We start from the raw sequence: 26843 nt of genomic DNA, 5'->3' as shown, positions 1-26843 counted from the left end.
GCTCTGCTGCACACCTGTCGTTCATGCGCCCTGCTCCACTCACAACTGCCGTTCATGCGCTCTGCTCCACCGACACCTGTCGTTAATGCGCCCTGCTCCACCAACACCTGCCGTTCATGCGCTCTGCTCCACCCACACCTGCCGTTCATGCGCTCTACTCCACCCACAACTGCCGTTCATGCGCTCTGCTCCACCCACACCTGCTGTTCATGCGCTCTGCTCCACCCACACCTGCCGTTCATGCGCTCTGCTCCACCCACACCTGCCGTTCATGCACTCTGCTCCACACCTGGCGTTCATGCGCCCTGCTCCACTCACAACTGCCGTTCATACGCTCTGCTCCACCCATACCTGTCGTTAATGCGCCCTGCTCTACCCACACCTGCCGTTCATGCGCTCTGCTCCACCCACACCTGCCGTTCATGCGCGCGGCTCCACCCACATCTGCCGTTCATGCGCTCTGCTCCACCCACACCTGCCGTTCATGCGCTCTGCTCCACCAACACCTGCCGTTCATGCGCTCTGCTCCACCCACACCTGCCGTTCATGCGCTCTGCTCCACCCACACCTGCCGTTCATGCGCTCTGCTCCACACCTGGCGTTCATGCGCCCTGCTCCACTCACAACTGCCGTTCATACGCTCTGCTCCACCCATACCTGTCGTTAATGCGCCCTGCTCTACCCACACCTGCCGTTCATGCGCTCTGCTCCACCCACACCTGCCGTTCATGCGCACTGCTCCTCCCACACCTGCCGTTCATGCGCTCTGCTCCACCCACACCTGTCGTTAATGCGCCCTGCTCCACTCACAACTGCCGTTCATGTGCTCTGCTCCACCCACACCTGTCGTTAATGCGCCCTGCTCTACCCACACCTGCCGTTAATGCGCTCTGCTCCACCCACATCTGCCGTTCATGCGCTCTGCTCCACCCACACCTGCCGTTCATGCGCTCTGCTCCACCCACACCTGCCGTTCATGCGCTCTGCTCCACCCACACCTGCCGTTCATGCGCTCTGCTCCACCCACACCTGCCGTTCATGCGCTCTGCTCCACCCACACCTGCCGTTCATGCGCTCTGCTCCACCCACACCTGCCGTTCATGCACTCTGCTCCACACCTTGCGTTCATGCGCCCTGCTCCACTCACAACTGCCGTTCATACGCTCTGCTCCACCCATACCTGTCGTTAATGCGCCCTGCTCTACCCACACCTGCCGTTCATGCGCTCTGCTCCACCCACACCTGCCGTTCATGCGCGCGGCTCCACCCACATTCCACATTTGCCGTTCATGCGCTCTGCTCCACCCACACCTGCCGTTCATGCGCTCTGCTCCACCAACACCTGCCGTTCATGCGCTCTGCTCCACCCACACCTGCCGTTCATGCGCTCTGCTCCACCCACACCTGCCGTTCATGCGCTCTGCTCCACACCTGGCGTTCATGCGCCCTGCTCCACTCACAACTGCCGTTCATACGCTCTGCTCCACCCATACCTGTCGTTAAATCGCCCTGCTCTACCCACACCTGCCGTTCATGCGCTCTGCTCCACTCACACCTGCCGTTCATGCGCACTGCTCCTCCCACACCTGCCGTTCATGCGCTCTGCTCCACCCACACCTGTCGTTAATGCGCCCTGCTCCACTCACAACTGCCGTTCATGCGCTCTGCTCCACCCACACCTGTCGTTAATGCGCCCTGCTCTACCCACACCTGCCGTTAATGCGCTCTGCTCCACCCACATCTGCCGTTCATGCGCTCTGCTCCACTCACACCTGCCGTTCATGCGCTCTGCTCCACCCACACCTGCCGTTCATGCGCTCTGCTCCACCCACACCTGCCGTTCATGCGCTCTGCTCCACCCACACCTGCCGTTCATGCGCTCTGCTCCACCCACACCTGCCGTTCATGCGCTCTGCTCCACCCACACCTGCCGTTCATGCGCTCTGCTCCACCCACACCTGCCGTTCATGCGCTTTGCTCCACCCACACCTGCCGTTCATGCGCTCTGCTCCACCCACACCTGCCGTTCATGCACTCTGCTCCACACCTTGCGTTCATGCGCCCTGCTCCACTCACAACTGCCGTTCATACGCTCTGCTCCACCCATACCTGTCGTTAATGCGCCCTGCTCTACCCACACCTGCCGTTCATGCGCTCTGCTCCACCCACACCTGCCGTTCATGCGCGCGGCTCCACCCACATCTGCCGTTCATGCGCTCTGCTCCACCCACACCTGCCGTTCATGCGCTCTGCTCCACCAACACCTGCCGTTCATGCGCTCTGCTCCACCCACACCTGCCGTTCATGCGCTCTGCTCCACCCACACCTGCCGTTCATGCGCACTGCTCCACCCACACCTGCCGTTCATGCGCACTGCTCCACCCACACCTGCCGTTCATGCGCTCTGCTCCACCCACACCTGTCGTTCATGCGCCCTGCTCCACTCACAACTGCCGTTCATGCGCTCTGCTCCACCCACACCTGTCGTTAATGCGCCCTGCTCTACCCACACCTGCCGTTAATGCGCTCTGCTCCACCCACATCTGCCGTTCATGCGCTCTGCTCCACTCACACCTGCCGTTCATGCGCTCTGCTCCACCCACACCTGCCGTTCATGCGCTCTGCTCCACCCACACCTGCCGTTCATGCGCTCTGCTCCACCCACACCTGCCGTTCATGCGCTCTGCTCCACCCACACCGGCCGTTCATGCGCTCTGCTCCACTCACACCTGCCGTTCATGCGCTCTGCTCCACCCACACCTGCCGTTCATGCGCTCTGCTCCACCCACACCTGCCGTTCATGCGCTCTGCTCCACCCACACCTGCCGTTCATGCGCTCTGCTCCACCCACACCTGCCGTTCATGCGCTGTGCTCCACCCACACCTGCCGTTCATGCGCTCTGCTCCACCCACACCTGCCGTTCATGCGTTCTGCTCCACCCACACCTGCCGTTCATGCGCTCTGCTCCACCCACACCTGCCGTTCATGCGCTCTGCTCCACCCACACCTGCCGTTCATGCGCTCTGCTCCACCCACACCTGCCGTTCATGCGCTCTGCTCCACCCATACCTGCCGTTCATGCGCTCTGCTCCACCCACACCTGCTGTTTATGCGCACTTCTCCACCCACACCTGCCGTTCATGCGCTCTGCTCCACCCACACCTGCCGTTCATGCGCTCTGCTCCACCCACACCTGCCGTTCATGCGCTCTGCTCCACACCTGGCGTTCGTGCGCCCTGCTCCACTCAGAACTGCCGTTCATACGCTCTGCTCCACCCATACCTGTCGTTAATGCGCCCTGCTCTACCCACACCTGCCGTTCATGCGCTCTGCTCCACCCACACCTGACGTTCATGCGCACTGCTCCACCCACACCTGCCGTTCATGCGCTCTGCTCCACCCACACCTGCCGTTCATGCGCTCTGCTGCACACCTGTCGTTCATGCGCCCTGCTCCACTCACAACTGCCGTTCATGCGCTCTGCTCCACCGACACCTGTCGTTAATGCGCCCTGCTCCACCAACACCTGCCGTTCATGCGCTCTGCTCCACCCACACCTGCCGTTCATGCGCTCTACTCCACCCACAACTGCCGTTCATGCGCTCTGCTCCACCCACACCTGCTGTTCATGCGCTCTGCTCCACCCACACCTGCCGTTCATGCGCTCTGCTCCACCCACACCTGCCGTTCATGCACTCTGCTCCACACCTGGCGTTCATGCGCCCTGCTCCACTCACAACTGCCGTTCATACGCTCTGCTCCACCCATACCTGTCGTTAATGCGCCCTGCTCTACCCACACCTGCCGTTCATGCGCTCTGCTCCACCCACACCTGCCGTTCATGCGCGCGGCTCCACCCACATCTGCCGTTCATGCGCTCTGCTCCACCCACACCTGCCGTTCATGCGCTCTGCTCCACCAACACCTGCCGTTCATGCGCTCTGCTCCACCCACACCTGCCGTTCATGCGCTCTGCTCCACCCACACCTGCCGTTCATGCGCTCTGCTCCACACCTGGCGTTCATGCGCCCTGCTCCACTCACAACTGCCGTTCATACGCTCTGCTCCACCCATACCTGTCGTTAATGCGCCCTGCTCTACCCACACCTGCCGTTCATGCGCTCTGCTCCACCCACACCTGCCGTTCATGCGCACTGCTCCTCCCACACCTGCCGTTCATGCGCTCTGCTCCACCCACACCTGTCGTTAATGCGCCCTGCTCCACTCACAACTGCCGTTCATGCGCTCTGCTCCACCCACACCTGTCGTTAATGCGCCCTGCTCTACCCACACCTGCCGTTAATGCGCTCTGCTCCACCCACATCTGCCGTTCATGCGCTCTGCTCCACCCACACCTGCCGTTCATGCGCTCTGCTCCACCCACACCTGCCGTTCATGCGCTCTGCTCCACCCACACCTGCCGTTCATGCGCTCTGCTCCACCCACACCTGCCGTTCATGCGCTCTGCTCCACCCACACCTGCCGTTCATGCGCTCTGCTCCACCCACACCTGCCGTTCATGCACTCTGCTCCACACCTTGCGTTCATGCGCCCTGCTCCACTCACAACTGCCGTTCATACGCTCTGCTCCACCCATACCTGTCGTTAATGCGCCCTGCTCTACCCACACCTGCCGTTCATGCGCTCTGCTCCACCCACACCTGCCGTTCATGCGCGCGGCTCCACCCACATTCCACATTTGCCGTTCATGCGCTCTGCTCCACCCACACCTGCCGTTCATGCGCTCTGCTCCACCAACACCTGCCGTTCATGCGCTCTGCTCCACCCACACCTGCCGTTCATGCGCTCTGCTCCACCCACACCTGCCGTTCATGCGCTCTGCTCCACACCTGGCGTTCATGCGCCCTGCTCCACTCACAACTGCCGTTCATACGCTCTGCTCCACCCATACCTGTCGTTAAATCGCCCTGCTCTACCCACACCTGCCGTTCATGCGCTCTGCTCCACTCACACCTGCCGTTCATGCGCACTGCTCCTCCCACACCTGCCGTTCATGCGCTCTGCTCCACCCACACCTGTCGTTAATGCGCCCTGCTCCACTCACAACTGCCGTTCATGCGCTCTGCTCCACCCACACCTGTCGTTAATGCGCCCTGCTCTACCCACACCTGCCGTTAATGCGCTCTGCTCCACCCACATCTGCCGTTCATGCGCTCTGCTCCACTCACACCTGCCGTTAATGCGCTCTGCTCCACCCACACCTGCCGTTCATGCGCTCTGCTCCACCCACACCTGCCGTTCATGCGCTCTGCTCCACCCACACCTGCCGTTCATGCGCTCTGCTCCACCCACACCTGCCGTTCATGCGCTCTGCTCCACCCACACCTGCCGTTCATGCGCTCTGCTCCACCCACACCTGCCGTTCATGCGCTTTGCTCCACCCACACCTGCCGTTCATGCGCTCTGCTCCACCCACACCTGCCGTTCATGCACTCTGCTCCACACCTTGCGTTCATGCGCCCTGCTCCACTCACAACTGCCGTTCATACGCTCTGCTCCACCCATACCTGTCGTTAATGCGCCCTGCTCTACCCACACCTGCCGTTCATGCGCTCTGCTCCACCCACACCTGCCGTTCATGCGCGCGGCTCCACCCACATCTGCCGTTCATGCGCTCTGCTCCACCCACACCTGCCGTTCATGCGCTCTGCTCCACCAACACCTGCCGTTCATGCGCTCTGCTCCACCCACACCTGCCGTTCATGCGCTCTGCTCCACCCACACCTGCCGTTCATGCGCTCTGCTCCACACCTGGCGTTCATGCGCCCTGCTCCACTCACAACTTCCGTTCATACGCTCTGCTCCACCCATACCTGTCGTTAAATCGCCCTGCTCTACCCACACCTGCCGTTCATACGCTCTGCTCCACTCACACCTGCCGTTCATGCGCACTGCTCCACCCACACCTGCCGTTCATGCGCTCTGCTCCACCCACACCTGTCGTTAATGCGCCCTGCTCTACCCACACCTGCTGTTAATGCGCTCTGCTCCACCCACATCTGCCGTTCATGCGCTCTGCTCCATTCACACCTGCCGTTCATGCGCTCTGCTCCACCCACACCTGCCGTTCATGCGCTCTGCTCCACCCACACCTGCCGTTCATGCGCTCTGCTCCACCCACACCTGCCGTTCATGCGCTCTGCTCCACCCACACCTGCCGTTCATGCGCTCTGCTCCACCCACACCTGCCGTTTATGCGCTCTGCTCCACCCACACCTGCCGTTCATGCGTTCTGCTCCACCCACACCTGCCGTTCATGCGCTCTGCTCCACCCACACCTGCCGTTCATGCGCTCTGCTCCACCCACACCTGCCGTTCATGCGCTCTGCTCCACCCATACCTGTCGTTAATGCGCCCTGCTCTACCCACACCTGCCGTTCATGCGCTCTGCTCCACCCACACCTGCCGTTCATGCGCGCGGCTCCACCCACATCTGCCGTTCATGCGCTCTGCTCCACCCACACCTGCCGTTCATGCGCTCTGCTCCACCAACACCTGCCGTTCATGCGCTCTGCTCCACCCACACCTGCCGTTCATGCGCTCTGCTCCACCCACACCTGCCGTTCATGCGCTCTGCTCCACACCTGGCGTTCATGCGCCCTGCTCCACTCACAACTTCCGTTCATACGCTCTGCTCCACCCATACCTGTCGTTAAATCGCCCTGCTCTACCCACACCTGCCGTTCATACGCTCTGCTCCACTCACACCTGCCGTTCATGCGCACTGCTCCACCCACACCTGCCGTTCATGCGCTCTGCTCCACCCACACCTGTCGTTAATGCGCCCTGCTCTACCCACACCTGCTGTTAATGCGCTCTGCTCCACCCACATCTGCCGTTCATGCGCTCTGCTCCATTCACACCTGCCGTTCATGCGCTCTGCTCCACCCACACCTGCCGTTCATGCGCTCTGCTCCACCCACACCTGCCGTTCATGCGCTCTGCTCCACCCACACCTGCCGTTCATGCGCTCTGCTCCACCCACACCTGCCGTTCATGCGCTCTGCTCCACCCACACCTGCCGTTTATGCGCTCTGCTCCACCCACACCTGCCGTTCATGCGTTCTGCTCCACCCACACCTGCCGTTCATGCGCTCTGCTCCACCCACACCTGCCGTTCATGCGCTCTGCTCCACCCACACCTGCCGTTCATGCGCTCTGCTCCACCCACACCTGCCGTTCATGCACTCTGCTCCACCCATACCTGCCGTTCATGCGCTCTGCTCCACCCACACCTGCCGTTTATGCGCTCTTCTCCACCCACACCTGCCGTTCATGCACTCTGCTCCACCCACAGCTGCCGTTCATGCGCTCTGCTCCACCCACACCTGCCGTTCATGCGCTCTGCTCCACCCACACCTGCCGTTCATGCGCTCTGCTCCACCCACACCTGCCGTTCATACGCTCTGCTCCACACCTGTCGTTCATGCGCTCTGCTCCACTCACAACTGCCGTTCAGGCGCTCTGCTCCACCCACACCTGTCGTTAATGCGCCCTGCTCTACCCACACCTGCCGTTCATGCTCTCTGCTCCACCCACATCTGCCGTTCATGCGCTCTGCTCCACCCACACCTGCCGTTCATGCGCTCTGCTCCACCCACACCTGCCGTTCATGCGCTCTGCTCCACCCACACCTGCCGTTCATGCGCTCTGCTCCACCCACACCTGCCGTTCATGCGCTCTGCTCCACCCACACCTGCCGTTCATGCGCTCTGCTCCACCCACACCTGCCGTTCATGCGTTCTGCTCCACCCACACCTGCCGTTCATGCGCCCTGCTCCACCCACACCTGGCGTTCATGCGCTCTGCTCCACCCACACCTGCCGTTCATGCGCTCTGCTCCACCCACACCTGCCGTTCATTCGCTCTGCTCCACCCATACCTGCCGTTCATGCGCTCTGCTCCACCCACACCTGCTGTTTATGCGCTCTGCTCCACCCACACCTGCCGTTCATGCGCTCTGCTCCACCCATAGCTGCCGTTCATGCGCTCTGCTCCACCCACACCTGCTGTTTATGCGCTCTGCTCCACCCACACCTGCTGTTTATGCGCTCTGCTCCACCCACACCTGCTGTTTATGCGCTCTGCTCCACCCACACCTGCCGTTCATGCGCTCTGCTCCACCCACACCTGCCGTTCATGCGCTCTGCTCCACCCACACCTGCCGTTCATGCGCTCTGCTCCACCCACACCTGCCGTTCATGCGCTCTGCTCCACACCTGTCGTTCATGCGCTCTGCTCCACTCACAACTGCCGTTCAGGCGCTCTGCTCCACCCACACCTGTCGTTAATGCGCCCTGCTCTACCCACACCTGCCGTTCATGCACTCTGCTCCACCCACATCTGCCGTTCATGCGCTCTGCTCCACCCACACCTGCCGTTCATGCGCTCTGCTCCACCCACACCTGCCGTTCATGCGCTCTGCTCCACCCACACCTGCCGTTCATGCGCTCTGCTCCACCCACAACTGCCGTTCATGCGCTCTGCTCCACCCACACCTGCCGTTCATGCGCTCTGCTCCACCCACACCTGCCGTTCATGCGCTCTGCTCCACCCACACCTGCCGTTCATGCGCTCTGCTCCACCCACACCTGCCGTTCATGCGCTCTGCTCCACCCACACCTGCCGTTCATGCGCTCTGCTCCACCCACACCTGCCGTTCATGCGCTCTGCTCCACACCTGGCGTTAATGCGCCCTGCTCCACTCACAACTGCCGTTCATGCGCTCTGCTCCACCCATAGCTGCCGTTCATGCGCTCTGCTCCACCCACACCTGCTGTTTATGCGCTCTGCTCCACCCACACCTGCTGTTTATGCGCTCTGCTCCACCCACACCTGCTGTTTATGCGCTCTGCTCCACCCACACCTGCCGTTCATGCGCTCTGCTCCACCCACACCTGCCGTTCATGCGCTCTGCTCCACCCACACCTGCCGTTCATGCGCTCTGCTCCACCCACACCTGCCGTTCATGCGCTCTGCTCCACACCTGTCGTTCATGCGCTCTGCTCCACTCACAACTGCCGTTCAGGCGCTCTGCTCCACCCACACCTGTCGTTAATGCGCCCTGCTCCACCCACACCTGCCGTTCATGTGCTCTGCTCCACCCACACCTGCCGTTCATGCGCTCTGCTCCACCCACACCTGCCGTTCATGCGCTCTGCTCCACCCACACCTGCCGTTCATGCGCTCTGCTCCACCCACAACTGCCGTTCATGCGCTCTGCACCACCCACACCTGCCGTTCATGCGCTCTGCTCCACCCACACCTGCCGTTCATGCGCTCTGCTCCACCCACTCCTGCCAATAATGCGCAGTGCTCCACCAACTCCTTCAGTTTTTGCGCTCTGCTCCACCCGGTCACACCGTTCATGCGCTCTTTAATACCACGCCCTGCGTCCACCTCTCTCTCCCCTGGGTATAATGTGTTATTACCTGCAAAATCGTGCGACCATTAACTAACAATTTAATGTAATTTGCGCGCACTGAACCTGGGTGTTATTCTTGGCGACATGCAGACGCCGCTTCACGTGTTCTCACCCTTATTATTTGCAGTTCACAATTCGCCAACTATTAGGATAAATTACCATCACACGCATTTACGGTAAGGTCCCTTTAATTCACCAGGTTTAAAAGTCACATTGGGCGAATTTACGTAAATAAATTCGCCAGTCCATTGCGTTGTATGGACTGGCGAACTGGTCTGCTTCACCCTAGCAGTCATGCGACTATCGCAGACAGTGACAGGTCACATGACTTACATTGCGTCACTAATGCAAGTGAATGGGACGGACATATTATACATGCAGCGCCCCTTGTGGTACAGTTTATTATTACATTCCCAACGCTACATACAGGAATCCATCGGCTGTGTCCTTTTAGAAGAACAATAAAGCTTGTTTAAAGCTTCGCAAAAACCGACGTCTGAAAGCACCTGGAACGCGGAAGCCGCTGTTGGAACGCATAAGGCGGAAGTGGACTAGAATCAGGAGAGCGCTTCCGGTTCTCGGCTTTCATGTGTGCGGGGATGTGCGGCAGGTCAGTGACTCTTTCTCTTTCTAGACCCCGCCCACTACGTGTTTTTTTTGTTGCTGTTCCCAGTGGGTTAAAGGGCTGCATCACTTCTGGGGTCGGTTACACCTATTATTGGGGGTGATGGAGCCCAGACACCGTAAATAAACGCCTGTAGCTCATAATGTGACCTGTCCCTGGTTATTGAACTACAAGACTTACTTATTTCAGTGGGAGAGCCGCCACCATGGTGCTCCACTGGCTTGCACACTATTGACAAGCGTTGTCAGCCCCACCCACTTTTCTTAGGAATTTGTAATTGACCACCGATTCCATCCGACAGGCGGTTTGTTAGCAGACATTTTAACGTGACAACTCCAACCTGGTAGAGCTCCCCTTTAAATTTTTCTGGTGTGTTCACATATGCACAAATGACAGGGATTGTGGAGGTTTAAATCCGTTTTCTTCATAAAAAAAAAAATATACTTTAACCCCTTCCCAGCCATTTTTCGGATTTTCATTTTTTCCTCCCCACCTTCCAAAAGCCATGATTTTTTTTCTGTCTATATATCCGTATGAGGGATTGGAGAGCGGTTCATCAGTTTGAGCGCGGTGTCGGCTCTGATATACAGCTGACGCCTGTATCGTATGGCGCAGGGTGTGAGCCCGCTCCGTACAAGCCCCCTTTCCCTATGACGTACATACACTGTGGGTGGACGTAAAGGGGTTAATAAAATGGCTGCTAATGAATATTCATGAGGATATGTTCATTCCATTGTGTCATCTGACTTACTATCCGGAATCTGATTGGACAGTTGCAAAAGGGCCACTTCTGTGGAAAGGGGATGTGACTTCGGAAACAGGGGTGGCCTAACAAATTTATGCCAGAAAGTTGGCGGAAATTATTGTGGAAATTTATGCCAGCTCCTAGCTTGCGTAGATTTCCCTCTCTGGCGTAGCAGGGTAGGGCAAATAAAAAATGATGTTCACCTCACCGCTCCTCTTCTCCCCTCATTCTTATACAATGTACATGCAAATGAGAAGGGGGCCCCCAATGACCGCATTTAAGGGAATCCCTGTGATGCGATGGAGGGACATACCATATATGGGCAGTCAGCCCGGGGTCCATTGAAGGACCCCAGGGCTGTCTGACCATATTTCCTGTTGTTACTGAGGTTACTGAGGTAACCGCTGCATGTGTACTATCAGTATATAGATATATGCCTGTGTGCTATCAGTATATAGATATATGCCTGTGTACTATCAGTATATAGATATATGCCTGTGTACTATCAGTATATAGATATATGCCTGTGTACTATCAGTATATAGATATATGCCTGTGTACTATCAGTATATAGATATATGCCTGTGTACTATCAGTATATAGATATATGCCTGTGTACTATCAGTATATAGATATATGCCTGTGTACTATCAGTATATAGATATATGCCTGTGTACTATCAGTATATAGATATATGCCTGTGTACTATCAGTATATAGATATATGCCTGTGTACTATCAGTATATAGATATATGCCTGTGTACTATCAGTATATAGATATATGCCTGTGTGCTATCAGTATATAGATATATGCCTGTGTACTATCAGTATATAGATATATGCCTGTGTACTATCAGTATATAGATATATGCCTGTGTTCTATCAGTGTATAGATATATGCCTGTGTACTATCAGTATATAGATATATGCCTGTGTACTATCAGTATATAGATATATGCCTGTGTGCTATCAGTATATAGATGTATGCCTGTGTACTATCAGTATATAGATATATGCCTGTGTACTATCAGTATATAGATATATGCCTGTGTACTATCAGTATATAGATATATGCCTGTGTACTATCAGTATATAGATATATGCCTGTGTGCTATCAGTATATAGATATACGCCTGTGTGCTATCGGTATATAGATATATGCCTGTGTGCTATCAGTATATAGATATATGCCTGTGTACTATCAGTATATAGATATATGCCTGTGTACTATCAGTATATAGATATATGCCTGTGTGCTATCAGTATATAGATATATGCCTGTGTGCTATCAGTATATAGATATATGCCTGTGTACTATCAGTATATAGATGTATGCCTGTGTACTATCAGTATATAGATATATGCCTGTGTACTATCAGTATATAGATATATGCCTGTGTACTATCAGTATATAGATATATGCCTGTGTGCTATCAGTATATAGATATATGCCTGTGTGCTATCAGTATATAGATATATGCCCGTGTACTATCAGTATATAGATATATGCCTGTGTACTATCAGTATATAGATATATGCCTGTGTACTATCAGTATATAGATATATGCCTGTGTACTATCAGTATATAGATATATGCCTGTGTACTATCAGTATATAGATATACACTTGTGTACTATCAGTATATAGCTATATGCCTGTACATTAAAGGTAAAAAATCAAAAACTAAAATTAATTTTAAAAAATCCCGTTCAATAGAAAATTTTTGTAAAAAAAATTACACAAATGCACGTTTTTTTTTTACAATAAACATTATTGAAATGAGTCCCAATACCTAAGATAGTGCACATATTTGGTATCGTCGCGACTGTAATAACCGGCACAAGAAATGTATAGCGTAATTTATAACGTAATCTATATCAGGTGTATGCGGTAAAAAAAAAAACCTTTTCCCACATTTTTGCCAAAATAAAAATTTGTAGAAATTAAACTTTAATGTAACTGTATCAAAACACGTCACCTTCATAAAGTACAACTCGTCCCGCGAAAACCAAACTTTCATACAGCTGCGTCGAGCAAAAAATAAAAAAGTTGTGACCGTCGGGATGTAAAAAATTATTCTGTTCTCAAGTATTGTTTTGGTATCGAGAATCGCAATTCTACACAAAGTATCGGTATCGAAGTCCAAATTGTGGTATCGGGAGGACCCTTTGGTACTTTTACTTTTAGAGCCTTTTTACACAAAATGATAATTTGTTTTTGTCTTTTATTCCCTTTTATTTTCGGTTTCATAGATCATAATCTAGGATTAGACACGACTTCCCCTCTGGATTCGGAGGATAAGGGTCAGTGTTATGGAATTGGTGAACCAGATCTCATCTACTCATATTAAGGAGGAACCATTCACGCGTAATGAAGAAAATTGTACAGCACCCGATATCGATACAAATCATACGCTAGAATATCCATCTCCTCATAGTAGGGAGGAACTGGCCTCTTCTGATGGAGCAATCCCCACAGTCCCCAATATATCCATAGATGAAGCACGATATCCATCTCCTCATAGTAAGGAGGAACCGGCCTCTTCTGATGGAGCAATCCCCACAGTCCCCAATATATCCATAGATGAAGCACGATATCCATCTCCTCATAGTAAGGAGGAACCGGTCTCTTTTGATGGAGCAATCCCCACAGTCCCCAATATATCCATAGATGAAGCACGATATCCATCTCCTCATAGTAAGGAGGAACCGGTCTCTTCTGATGGAGCAATCCTCACAGTCCCCAATATATCCATAGATGAAGCACGATATCCATCTCCTCATAGTAAGGAGGAACCGGCCTCTTCTGATGGAGCAATCCCCACAGTCCCCAATATATCCATATATGAAGCACAATATCTATCTCTTCATAGTAAGGAGGAACCGGTCTTTTCTGATGGAGCAATCCTCACAGTCCCCAATATATCCATAGATGAAGCACGAAATCCTTCTCATAGTAAGGAGAAACCGGTCTCTTCGGATGGAGCAATCCCCACAGTCCCCAATATATCCATAAATGAAGCACGATATCCATCTGCTCTTATTAAGGAGGAGTCCTTCGATGGAGAAAACCTCACAGCCCCGGATAATTATATATCTGAAAGTCATACAATTAATATATTTACTTGTATTAAAGAGGAACCTGTCTCAAATAATAAAGGGGAACTCTCAGACACGAACATTAGTACACCCACAGATCATACACAACAATACCCATCCAGTCATATTAAAGAGGAGGAAGACACTGATATTGACTCACCTTTCGGTATTACACAATATTCGCCTTTTCATATTAAAGAGGAATCGAACACAACTGAAGAAGACACTGATGTCGATTTGCCGATCGATCGTACAAAATTTCCTCCTCATGTGAAGCCGGAACCTTTGTCCTGTGACAGAGGAAATCTCAGCGACTTTTCCACGCCTCTAACTTCTGTTCACGTTAAGGAGGAATCGCTTTCATCGGAAGAAGATAATCTCGCGGAATATACACTAGTGCGTATCAAAGAAGAGTCGGTTTCTGACGAAGACGACGACACTACAGATACTGATAATTATTTGTCCACCGAATGTACAGACTCGCAGTTAAATGATGAATGGTCGCAAAGTGAAGACGGAAACTTGAATGAACCAGAAGAAAAATCATTTTCTTGTTCGGTGTGTAAAAAGCAATTCAGTCGTAAATCACATCTCAGTAGGCACCATAAAACCCACACTGGTGTGAAACCATTCTCCTGCTCTGATTGTGGGAAGTGTTTTTCACGTCTGGAACAGTGCGCAGCACATCAGAAGATCCATACTGGTGAAAAACCATTTTCTTGTTCGTATTGCGACAAAAGGTTTTCTCAGAAGTCCCATGTTACTGTCCATGAGAGGTCCCACACAGGGGACAAGCCGTTTGCTTGTTTCTATTGCGGAAAACGGTTTTCACAAAAGGCGAGATTGGTTGTCCATGAAAAGTACCACACGGACGACAAAAGATTTTCTTGCTCTTTTTGTGGAAGATGTTTCCTCCGTCAGGAACAATGTGAAGCTCATCAAAGAACCCACACTGGGGAGAAACCCTATCCATGCTCTTACTGTGAGAAAGGCTTCAATCAACGAGCACAGCTTATCATACATGAGAGAGTCCACACAGGGGAGAAGCCGGTCTCCTGTCCAGACTGCGGAAAATGTTTCTCCCAAAGATCTAACCTTATTACCCACCAGAGAATCCACACCGGAGAAAAACCCTACTCATGTTCTCACTGTGAGAAATGTTTCAATACCCAAACAAGTCTCATACTACACATGAGAGGCCACACGGGAGAGAAACCATATTCTTGTGCAGAATGTGGGAAATGTTTCACCCACAAGTCCGTCTATAGCAAACATCAAAGAGTTCATACGGGGGAGAAGCCATTTTCATGCAATATATGCGAGAGGCGATTTTCTCAGAAGGCTCCACTTATTGCACATCAGCGGACGCACACAGGAGAGAAGCCTTTCTCATGTTCTGATTGTGGAAAGAAGTTTTCCCAGAAAGGACATCTTGTGACCCATCAAAGGATTCACACCGGGGAAAAGCCATTTTCGTGTTCGGAATGTGGCAATAGTTTTAATACTCACTCTAGTCTTGTTTTCCATCAAAGACTCCATACAGGAGAGAAACCATATCCTTGTACTGTATGTGAAAAGAGTTACACCAATAAATCTCAGCTGGTGAAACATCTGAAGATCCACTCAGGAGAAAAGCCATTTGCATGCCCAGAATGCGGTAAATGTTTCACCCGTAAGGCTGATTTTGGGGTTCATCAACGCGTTCACACTGGGGAGAAGCCCTACCCTTGCTCTGAATGTGGAAAACGATTCACCATCCATCAAAACCTTGTTCTACACCAGCGAATCCACACTGGAGAGAAACTTTGTTTTTGTTCAGAATGTGGAAAGTGTTTTACCCGGAAGTCTGATTTTGTCATCCACCAAAGAGTCCACACAGGGGAAAGGCCGTACTCATGTCCAGAATGCGGCAAGAGTTTTAGCATTCATCAAAATCTCATTCTGCACCAGAGAATACACACAGGAGAAAAACCGTATTTGTGTTCTGAGTGTGGTAAAACTTTTGGCCAGAAGTGCACTTTGAATCGACACGTGAAAATACATAAGGGGGAAAAACGGCGTTCCTCCAAATGATTCATGAACATTTTTCGCCGCATAGTTTTATATTACTCCGTTTATATTATAATGGTTTTTTGAGACCAAACGTATCTCACGATAATGATTTGAAAGTCTGTATAAACTTTTGAGCATTTTTCAAATGTGCTATCAAAGCTCCCTCTGTCTTAGAGGTTATTCAGACGACTGGCGGAATCGGCCGGGTGACGGCCGTCACACCGCTGCATTAAAATCAACGTACTTCTATGGGGCCATTCACACGGCCGTGTTTTTAAGGGACCGTGTGAACGGCCCGTGATAATTTAGGACGTCCTATTTTTGCCCGTTCTCACGGATTCCTCAATAGACCCAAGACTATGAGGAATTTGTGAAATTGCATCCCGCACGGAGGCAAATCTGCCGTGAAAAGCATCTATTCGTGTGAATAAGCCCTTAGACTCCTCAATAAGCCTCAGCAGAAAGTGTCTATTAAAAAGAGCTTTTCATTTGGGGGACCCAGGGAATCTGTGAGTTGTAATGTGCACTGGCCAGTCCATACCAGTCCCACTAATCCCCTGAGATCAATTTGTGGTCACTTATCCTTTGAAACAAAACATACTTGTTCAAAACGGACAACCGCTTTCAGAGCTGGGTACCGCGTTGCCTGAACCAGCCCTGCCGACAGTAAAGCTGCTAAGCAGTGTAAACAATGGGGGCAGGATAGCAGTGTATAGCACATGTCCACAGACCTCCTAAAGGATAGAATAGCATTTATCATAACTGTTGCTCCTTTAATGGACCCCTTACAACTAACTAGAAGTCAAAAGTGTGGGTCCGAATGTCAGAAAAGGGGGTCCCGAGTACCCAGTTGGAATGAAAAGGTGGTCGAGCATGTGCACTACCGCTCCATTCACTGTCTATGCGACTGACGGAAATAGCCAAACGCTGTACTTGTACTTTTAAAGTCAATTTACATAAGTTATGGACAACTGAGAACTTGTATTGTTCTTATTTTGTATGCACTTATAGCCTGTAGTAGATCATCGCTCTGAAAAAGTGAGGAAGGTCAATAAGAACTGTTTTCAAAACTAGACACTTAAAGCGATTTTCCGGAGGAAAAAAAAATTGATGGCCTATCCTCAAAAAAGGCCATCAATATATGATTTGTGGGGGTCCGACTCTTGGTACCCCGCCGATCAACTGTTTTGAAGATGCCACATCGCCCCTGCAAGCGCTGCTTTCCCTTCATTCCCTTTACTGCTCATCACTATTAACCGCGACACGCTTGTGCGGTGGTGCGCAGTATTACGTATTATTACAGTATTATTGGCCTAGGCTGTAATACTGTACACCGCCGCTACAAGGGAGTCAGTGTTTGACAGTATTAAGCAGCCTGAATGATGAAGGGGAAGCAGCGCTCGCACTACCACCATGGCACCCTTCAAAACAGCTGGGCAGCGGGGGTGCCTAGAGTCGTACCCCCACCGATTAGATATTGATGGCCTATCCTGAGAATTGGCCATCAATTTTCTCTCCCAACAAATCGCCATTAACATAGTCGTTGACATTGGTCGAGAGCATATAGGAAGAAGGTTCCCAACTGTGTCAAATACTTTGCAGTTATATTTGTAATCTATTATTTATTCTAATTATGGCGGAGACCTTCACAATTGGGCAGTAAAAATGAGTTATTTTAGAAAATTTTTCTCAAAATGTGCCAGTAAGCAACAAAGGTCACTTTTATTTTGGCTGTTTGTGTGATTTTCATGTTGAACGTAATCTGTTGGCTCAATAAAATCCCGCAAATTGACATTCAACCTTTAAGTTTTAGTAGTCGGATTACAGAGGTGACTATATCTCATTTAAAGGGGTTGTCTGGGCCTGGGACGGTTTTTCATAGTGCTGACCTATCCACAGGATAGCTCATTGGTATATTATCGGGAAGGGGGGGGTTTCGAAAGTTTTTCAGTGGTCGTGCCGGTAGCAGATGGCTCTGTACACTGTATAGCCATCAAGTGAGCAATAGCAGAGCTGCAGGACGGCCGCTATACAGTGGTTGGGAGCCATCTGCTTCCAGCACCAACCACTGCATAACATTTGTTGCCGGAGACAGCTGATCGGTTGTCGGACCCCACCGATCATATACTGATGACCTATCAGCATGAAAATCCACCCCGTGCCCCAGACAACCCCTTTAAGTTCTTGTTTGTATCTCTGCAGTTTGTCACCCTGTATACATTTTTTCTTGGAGTCATCAAGTTGTTGCCCACTTGGCTGAACATAAGTATTGTGCCGGAAATTGAAAAAAAGGAAACACTTCTCGAATACCCTGTCCTTAATATTTCACAACTCATGTATTTATTGGGGGTCGTAAACAAGCTCTTTACGAAGTATAACCCCCTAATTATGTGGCTGCATCACTGCAAGTTTTATATTGCTCGGGTGTGTAATACACCCCAATGATTTTTTACAAGTTCAATGGATGATGTGTCTTTGGGACTTCTACATTATCTTCCATATTTGACTAGTTCGTGCAGATTGTTGGTCACCATGGGCCACACATCCACATTTTTGATATGTGGGGAATATTTCTCAGTCTGATCAAATAGGTCAAAGGGTTATTCCCATCTCCGACATTTATTGCATAACCACAGGCACACACTTCCAGGTGGAGAATGAATAGAGAAGTGGCCGCATGACTCTCCATTCTATTGATAAGAGTTACGGAAACAGCCAAGCAACACACCTACGGTCTCGGCCTTGACACGACTGTCGAGTGACAATCGTCGTTCTGGACAAAGGTGCAAGTCACTAATCACCCCGACTGTAGAACTCACAACTCTTGCTGCCGTCTTCTGCGAAACCCATCACCATGTTCCATGGAACTGGTTGGGAACCACTGGGACATATTGTTGACTGGAGAAAATGGAGACACTTTCAGACCACCGTAGAGATTGGTCTAGGAACAGAAAGCTACATAAAATCAGTCTATGGCAGGCTTGGGGGTTGTAGTTTTATTTTTTTTCAGTGGTAGTAGGAGAAGTAGTTCTTTTGCCTTATAGAATCATAGCAGAATATTGAAACATGGACTATAAGTCAACTTGGAAAAACCCAAAAAATACAATCTCGATTAGATTTCCAGAGAGAGAAGAATCAGCCCAATTCAGACCAATTTACGGGATAACCAGATGGTTTCTCAGTTGACCACTAGGTTGTTGGCTCCATCCTATGTGGTCAGTAATGAGTGGATTCTATCAAACTAGGTGATCAGTAGGGCTGGGCGGTACAGACCTAGATCAAAATCACGATTAATTGAACATGTAGCCTCGAATACGATTAATGAACTATAATTTAGGCCACATCCCCTGAGCCTGCTGTATACTACTGTAGATAATATACCTCCTGATACTGCCCCACACAGAATAATGACCCATAGTGCCCCCATACAGTATAGTTTCCCATAGTGCCCCCACACAGTTTAGTGCCCCCCATGCAGTATAATTTCCCATAGTGCCCCCACACAGCATAATGCCCCATAGTGCCCCCATACAGTATAATTTGGAATAGTGCCAACCACAGTATAATGCCCCCATAACTGCCCTCCACATAGTATAATGCCCTTATACCTGTCCCCACACAGTATAATGCCCCCACACAGTATAATCAAAAATAGCTGCCCTCACATAGTATAGTGCCCCTTTAGCTGCCCCCACACAGTATAATACCCCTTTAGCTGCCCCCACGCAGTATAATGCCCCCATAGCTGCCCCCATACAGTATAATTTCCCTATAGTATTACTGCATCGTGCCTGTCTGTGCCGAGCCACTCACGGATGGCATTACATAGTGAATGGTGGAGCAGGCAGCTGACGGCTCCCTGCTGCACCATTGGATTCAACTGCATCTGCGTCCTGAAAACGCAAAGACTGTCTATACAGGTAAAAAAAAACGGAAAGCGCTTGATGACATCACTCACCTGCACTGAGTTTCGGTTTGTTTATTTTTTCCGATTAATTGGCCAGCCCCGGTTATCAGGCAGCTGATGTTATTCTAGAAGGTCACCGGGATATAGACAGTTCTAACAATACAAGAGGCGTGACAAGACGATAGAAGCCATTTACTTATAAATAGGAATTTATTCACTTCAGATAAGGTAAGACAAATTTTCATTTTTAACGTACATCCATTTTAGCTTCTTCATTGCAACCTTGATGTTTTTCTAAATCTTAGGCTTTCTGCTGCGTGGCAGGTGAGGGGATCGCCAGATTATTGGTGTATTCCTCATATGCTCAACACAAAAAATTACATATTAACATCGAAAAATAAGAGGTATTTGTAATCTCCACAAATGTTACTATACAACATTGAATACCATATACAGGGCAGTATAGCTGGTATTCCCATCAAGGGCACCGGATCATTTAAAAAAAAAAAAAGAAAGGTGCCCAACTGTTGTCACGGTACACCGCCGCTGCTGATACCCATAGATAATTTGGGGAAAGGCACGTGCCTCATTATACAGTATTGCAGGGCCCGTCCCCTTTTCCATAGTAACTAACGCTGGGGCCCTTCTTCACAAGACTGACGCTGGCTAATCACAACGTTGTGTCTGATGGCGCATACAATGTCCTGACGCTGGTGATATAATGTATGCACCGCGGCACACAACATTCTGACGCTGATCAGCGCCCGACAGGAAGACGCGCACAAAGGAGAAGAGGCGTCAGGTTGGGATTCAATTTAATTTAGAGGTCTGTCCTGGGGCCTGAATTAATTTAGGGGTCGGGTCTGGGGTCTGAATTTATTTAGTAGACTTGTCAGATGTCTGAATTAATTTAGGGGTATGTACAAAAGACTGAATTAATTTGGGGGTGTGAGTAAATTTAGGTTTCTGTTCAAGGGTATGAATTTAAGGGTCTGAAATAATTTAGGGGTCTGGTTGGCAGTCTGAATTTATTTAGGGGTCTGGCCACGAGATGAAATTAATTCAGGAGGCTGATTGAGGGTGTAAATTAATTTAGGGCTCTGAATTATTTTAGGAATCTGGCTGGCAGTCTGAGCTAATTTAACCATTTAGTGACCAACCCATTTTGGGCCTTAATGACGAAGCAATTTTTTTCCGTTTTTTAATCGATGCTTTTCACAAGCCATAACTTTTTTTGTTTTTCCCTAGGCATAGCCGTGTAAGGGCTTGTTTTTTTGTGGGACAAGTTGTATTTTTTAATGGCACCATTTTGGGGCACATCTAATTTATTGATTAACTTTTTTAGGGGTTAATGGGAAAAAAACTGTCTTTTTTGCGTCTTAAATCTACGCCTTTTACCTTGTGGTATAAATAACATAATAACTGTATTCTGCGGGTCCTTACGATTACGGTGATACCAAATTTACATAGTGTTTTATGTTTTACTACTTTCACACAATCATTTTTTTTTGTGTGTAGCCATATTCTAGGAGCCATAATTTTTTATATTTCCGCCGACATACCTGTGTGATGACTTATTTTTAGCGGGATGACTCTTAGTTTTTATTGGTACAATTTTGGGGAATATATGACTTTTTATTGCTTTTTACAGCATTTTTTGGAAGGCATCATGAACAGAAAAGAGCAATTGTTGTTTTTTTGTTCTTTTTTACGTGGTTCACCGTGTGGGTTAATTAACACATTCATATTCGGGTCGTTACCCCCGCCCACCTCTCTCTTCCTGCCCCTTCGCAGTACCCCTTTCAGGGTGCATATCCCCTTGGCCCCAATCCCGCACTCATCACTTTCTGCTCTCTTAACCCTCTCCCTCTTTAATAGAGCTCTGCCACCTAGTCTCTTCCGCTTGTCCCCTAACAGAGACCCTGCCCATCTAGTGTCTTCGTTCTGCCCCTCCGCAGAGCCACCGCCAGTTTGCAACTCACCCGTCCCCCTGCCACCACTTTCCATTGCCACCCCTGGTAATGGGGGCCCCGATGCTTTGACTGCATGGAGCCCAGAAATTTATGATGACGGCCCTGATCATATCAAAAGCTATTATAGCAGAAATAAAAAAGTAAATGTACAGTATACAGATCACAAATATTCAGATTATACTTTGAAAGACACGGGGTTTATGAAATTTTATTATGCGATTCTTCATTATGATCCTTGAATCACATATGCTGTTGATTGTGGATGATCTTCTAATGGAGGTGCTGGAGAAACAATATTAATCGGAATCATAAGTAGCTGTAAAACAAAAAATATTTATAATTTAACAAAATCATTCAATAGAGTAAAGTAAGAAAGCAAAGGCACTTCAGAAAACTAACACCCACATTTTATTCTTAAATAAAACAAGTCGAAGTTGACTAGACTGAAAAAGGAGAGTAGCAAGAAGGAAAGAGACAGACACAGAAAGGAAAGACAATTGAAGATAAGCAAGAAGGACGAGAAAAAAACCCCCAAAAAAAACATGAAGCAGAAAGACAAGGACTAGAAGGAGCAGGATAAAAAGATGATGATGGACTAGAAAATTCAAAAGAAGGACAAGAAGAAGTAGGAGAAGAAGGGCGTGGGCTTTTAACTTTAGTGAGCGGGAGGACTGTGGAAGGTGCGCGGCCGCGCAGCCGCTCAACTTATAGGGAACGCTGGACTCAAAACTCATAAATAATTAACTACTGCAAAAAGAGTGTTCAGCCCAATTGTTCATGGGTTGTTTCCTAAAATACAATTGGTCTACCCAGAGATGCAGATAAAAAAAGAGCTTTGTATTCATCTTTGCTTTAGTCTGACTGTGACTAAAAGCTTTCCATTTGAAGTAATGAACCTGCACCGGTTGTCTGGCTATACCAGTACTATGCACTAGCCCGAGCCTAATGCGTTACTATTAGCTCTTACAGGCATACCAAAACTGGAGGAGAGAAGACATGCATGAATGACTCTCGTAGTCTTACGCTTACCTTCTCTATTCTGCAGGAACACTACCTGCCCTTCGATTAATTTCGAAAGCTAAATGCCAATGCGTTGGACCAGTAGTTTCGCCCACCACTTTAGGTCAGTATTTAACCACAAAAATCAACTAGTACTCCATAGGATCTGGACAACATTGTCAATAAAATCAAGAACTCTATCCCGGGCCATAACCCCAGGGTGGCTAACCCTTCCCAAGCAGCAGCGGAAAAAACGGAAACTGCTGTGGCCGACTCAGATCAAGACAGTGATTTTAAAGACTCCTCTTCACAAAGATATTTGCCCATTTCACTTTCGTTTATTAAAAAGGTAATTAAAGGTTCACCTTCAATAGTCGACTTGTAAACCGTTCTGTCGATGGTACGAAACGCCTTCTGTTCTCCATAAAATATATCTGGACAGTAGCCCCTTATGTCGGCGATGTCATCAACCCCCTGGATATGACCGACATATTTGGTGGGACTGTGAGAAGATTAAGCCATTTTGGACAATCCCTTCAATCTCTCTTATCCCACATTTACCAACACTGTCCCACTTACTCCACGCATATTCTTTTTGAATTTATGGCCTTCATTCCCCAGGGGTTTTAAGACTCCCCAAGATCCTTGGACTCCATCTAATCGTGGTGAAATCCTTTACTACGATTGCTCGTCCTCATACATTTACAGCATATCGGCAGCACATCTCCCTGTATACAAGGGGCTGTTATGCCGACAACGATATTTCCTGCTGCATAGACGATGCGCTCAGCCGATTAAGGAGCGCTTGCTCGTTCATCGGCTGATTGTTGCCCTGTTTTCACAGGGAAATGATCGGGAACGAGTGAACACGACGATAATTGACCCGTGTAGAAGCGCCTTTAGTCTCCGAAGCTCTAGAAAAAAGTCTTTAAGATCACCCCAAGAAGCTGATGGGCGACCTCAACCATCCCCTGTATTCGGGAGATTACTTGAACTTTGCACCCAGACAACTGGCACTCTTAGGTGCATGTACATACCGTACATCTACTCCAAGGCAATTGATAGTCCCTATTTGAGGTGCGGGAAGTTCGAAAGGAGCATGACGTGATTCCAGAGATTTTGGAGTGTCTAACCCTTGAGGTACGTTGAGTTTTACATGCATTAAAGTCTCATATTATGTTGAAATAATTGCATTTGATACGTTTCATATGTTACAGCTCCAATATAATCTTACCTGAGGATCTTCTTTTGACTGAGAAGTAAGAGCATAGCATGCAATAAATGCAGCGGGAAGGGAAAGTAGGAGCACCAGTACATTCAAAGCAATAATGGTATAGTAAATGTCAGCACCACCTGTCTGGGAATGCAGAAGATAAAGAAAATGTAGTAACTATAAGTTTAGAACTCTAGATGTACAATCAACGGCCTTTCGAATATGGTTATGAGGAGAAATAGACATGGAACATTTCCCAGTCGATCAAGACCCAAAAGCAATCACTCTCTCAGTAGATTTTTTTAGGTTCTTTTGATCCCTCGATACACCCGACCTCACGAAATGGATAAAGTAAAATTTTACTTACATATTTTGGGCAAGGCGGGTATGATTCATCAATAGTCCCATCAGCATAGAAGCATTTAGCTCCCGAGATGTCAAAAACACTAAATGCTATTGCGATGCAGCAGAAAATCCACGTTACAATGTTAGAGCAAATTGTAATTTTCACCTAGATGAACATAAATCAATGAACCTTTATCGAAAATGTAAAATAGGATCTTCGTAGTTTCCCATAACTCGTCTAATTTTCTTTTTCGAAGCGTTATGGGTGGTCACATATACAGTATTTATTATTTACCATCACAGAGTACGTAGAAGTAGTGACTGTTATGGGGCCTATAGAGGATGTCGTGAACACACTGTGTTGACAACAAATTTGGTGTGGGGATAAACTGGGGAACGGAGTCTAAGGCATAACTAGGATTTCAGCCTTTAACCCCCTAATGATGCAGCCTAGTTTGGGCCTTAAGGATCAGACCCCATTTTTCAAATCTGACGTGTCAATTTATGTGTTAATAACTTTAGAATGCTTTTATTTATACGGCCGATTCGGAGATTGTTTTCACGTGACACATTGTACTTTATGTTAGGGGAAAAATTTGGTCAATACACCAAAATTGTGAGAATTTTTTAAAAAAAATAGTCTTTTTCTAAATTGAAATGTATTTGCTTGTAAGACCGATAGTAATAGCACACAAAATAGATACTAGTTCCCCTCTGCAGGCTCTATGTCTAATTCTAAGTTGTCTCTAGTGGAGCAAACGACAGATGCCTGACAAAAAGGCGTAAAATCTGTGAAAGAGGCTGTGTGAGTATCAGTCTGGATGGGATCTCTGGAAGACAAGTTGAGTCCCGCAACAGGAGATCTAATTGCTAAAGTGTTCATCTGGTTAGACATTTCAGTAATATTTAAGTGTTGTAACCGTTAAGTTTGCTGGGCCTCAAGGTGGTACTACATGGCCCGACATGGGCCGTGTAAATGAGTGCCGATCAACGAGACAGCTCATTGATCGGCACTCATTAGCTTCTTTCACAAGGAGCCGATGAACGTGTGAGGAAAACTGCTGCAAAGAACAGACCAGCTTTTGTAGACTTATGTATTACATGGTCTCTCTTTAATTTTAATGGCCTCATTGGCCTTGATTGGGAGGAATACAAAATGGACCTATATAAATAAGCTGATCACCGGGGTAGCTTTATTCTGAGAAGGGGCTTCGAGTTAGGAAAACTATTTAATCCCACAGCAGAAACACCAAATATATGAGAAAACACGATTTAACCATATCTGAGAACATAAAAAAAATTATATTTGTGCACCATGTGGACACGAGATGAGGCTACATTCAGATTAATGATTTTTTTAAAAAGATTTTTACTCTTGATTTTAGGACTGGAATTACGCTTAAGAATGAATTAGTCATATAACTAACTAAAACATAAGACAGTCGTATAACATTTTTGATTTTTCTTACTAGATATAAGGAAATCTATAAATACAGTGAAGGAAATAAGTATTTGATCCCTTGCTGATTTTGTAAGTTTGCCCACTGTCAAAGTCATGAACAGTCTAGAATTTTTAGACTAGGTTAATTTTACCAGTGAGAGATAGATTATATAAAAAAAAAAAAAAAAATCACATTGTCAAAATATATATATTTATTTGCATTGTGCACAGAGAAATAAGTATTTGATCCCCTACCAACCATTAAGAGTTCAGCCTCCTCCAGACCAGTTACACGCTCCAAATCAACTTGGTGTCTGTATTAAAGACAGCTCTTACATGGTCACCTGTATAAAAGACTCCTGTCCACAGATTCAATTAATCAGTCTGACTCTAACCTCTATGGGCAAGACCAAAGAGTTTTCTAAGGATGTCAGGGACAAGATCATAGACCTGCACAAGGCTGGAATGGACTACAAAACCATAAGTAAGACGCTGGGTGAGAAGGAGACAACTGTTGGTGCAATAGTAAGAAAATGGAAGACATACAAAATGACTGTCAATCGACATCGATCTGGGGCTCCATGCAAAATCTCACCTCGTGGGGTATCCTTGATCCTGAGGAAGGTGAGAGCTCAGCCGAAAACTACACGGGGGGAACTTATTAAAGATCTCAAGGCAGCTGGGACCACAGTCACCAAGAAAACCATTGGTAACACATTACGCCGTAATGGATTAAAATCCTGCAGTGCCCGCAAGGTCCCCCTGCTCAAGAATGCACATGTACAGGCCCGTCTGAAGTTTGCAAATGAACATCTGGATGATTCTGAGAGTGATTGGGAGAAGGTGCTGTGGTCAAATGAGACTAAAATTGAGCTCTTTGGCATTAACTCAACTCGCCGTGTTTGGAGGAAGAGAAATGCTGCTTATGACCCAAAGAACACCGTCCCCACTGTCAAGCATGGAGGTGGAAACATTATGTTTTGGGGGTGTTTCTCTGCT

General features: G+C 48.8%; 1 protein-coding gene across 1 annotated transcript; it reads left to right on the top strand.

The window, feature by feature from the left end:
• The first annotated feature begins 9991 nt into the window (after positions 1-9991).
• LOC142663397 (uncharacterized) lies at positions 9992-17729 on the top strand. Its single transcript, XM_075842000.1, has 2 exons — positions 9992-10056; positions 13069-17729. The coding sequence occupies exon 2, from the start codon at positions 13129-13131 to the stop codon at positions 15985-15987; it is 2859 nt and encodes a 952-aa protein (XP_075698115.1). The 5' UTR covers positions 9992-10056; positions 13069-13128; the 3' UTR covers positions 15988-17729.
• Positions 17730-26843: the final 9114 nt, after the last annotated feature.

Source organism: Rhinoderma darwinii, chromosome 11, assembly GCF_050947455.1.
Source record: "Rhinoderma darwinii isolate aRhiDar2 chromosome 11, aRhiDar2.hap1, whole genome shotgun sequence".
NCBI lineage: Eukaryota > Metazoa > Chordata > Amphibia > Anura > Rhinodermatidae > Rhinoderma > Rhinoderma darwinii.
Note: the sequence above shows the minus strand (reverse complement) of the source record. Positions and strands in the feature narration are given on the sequence as shown.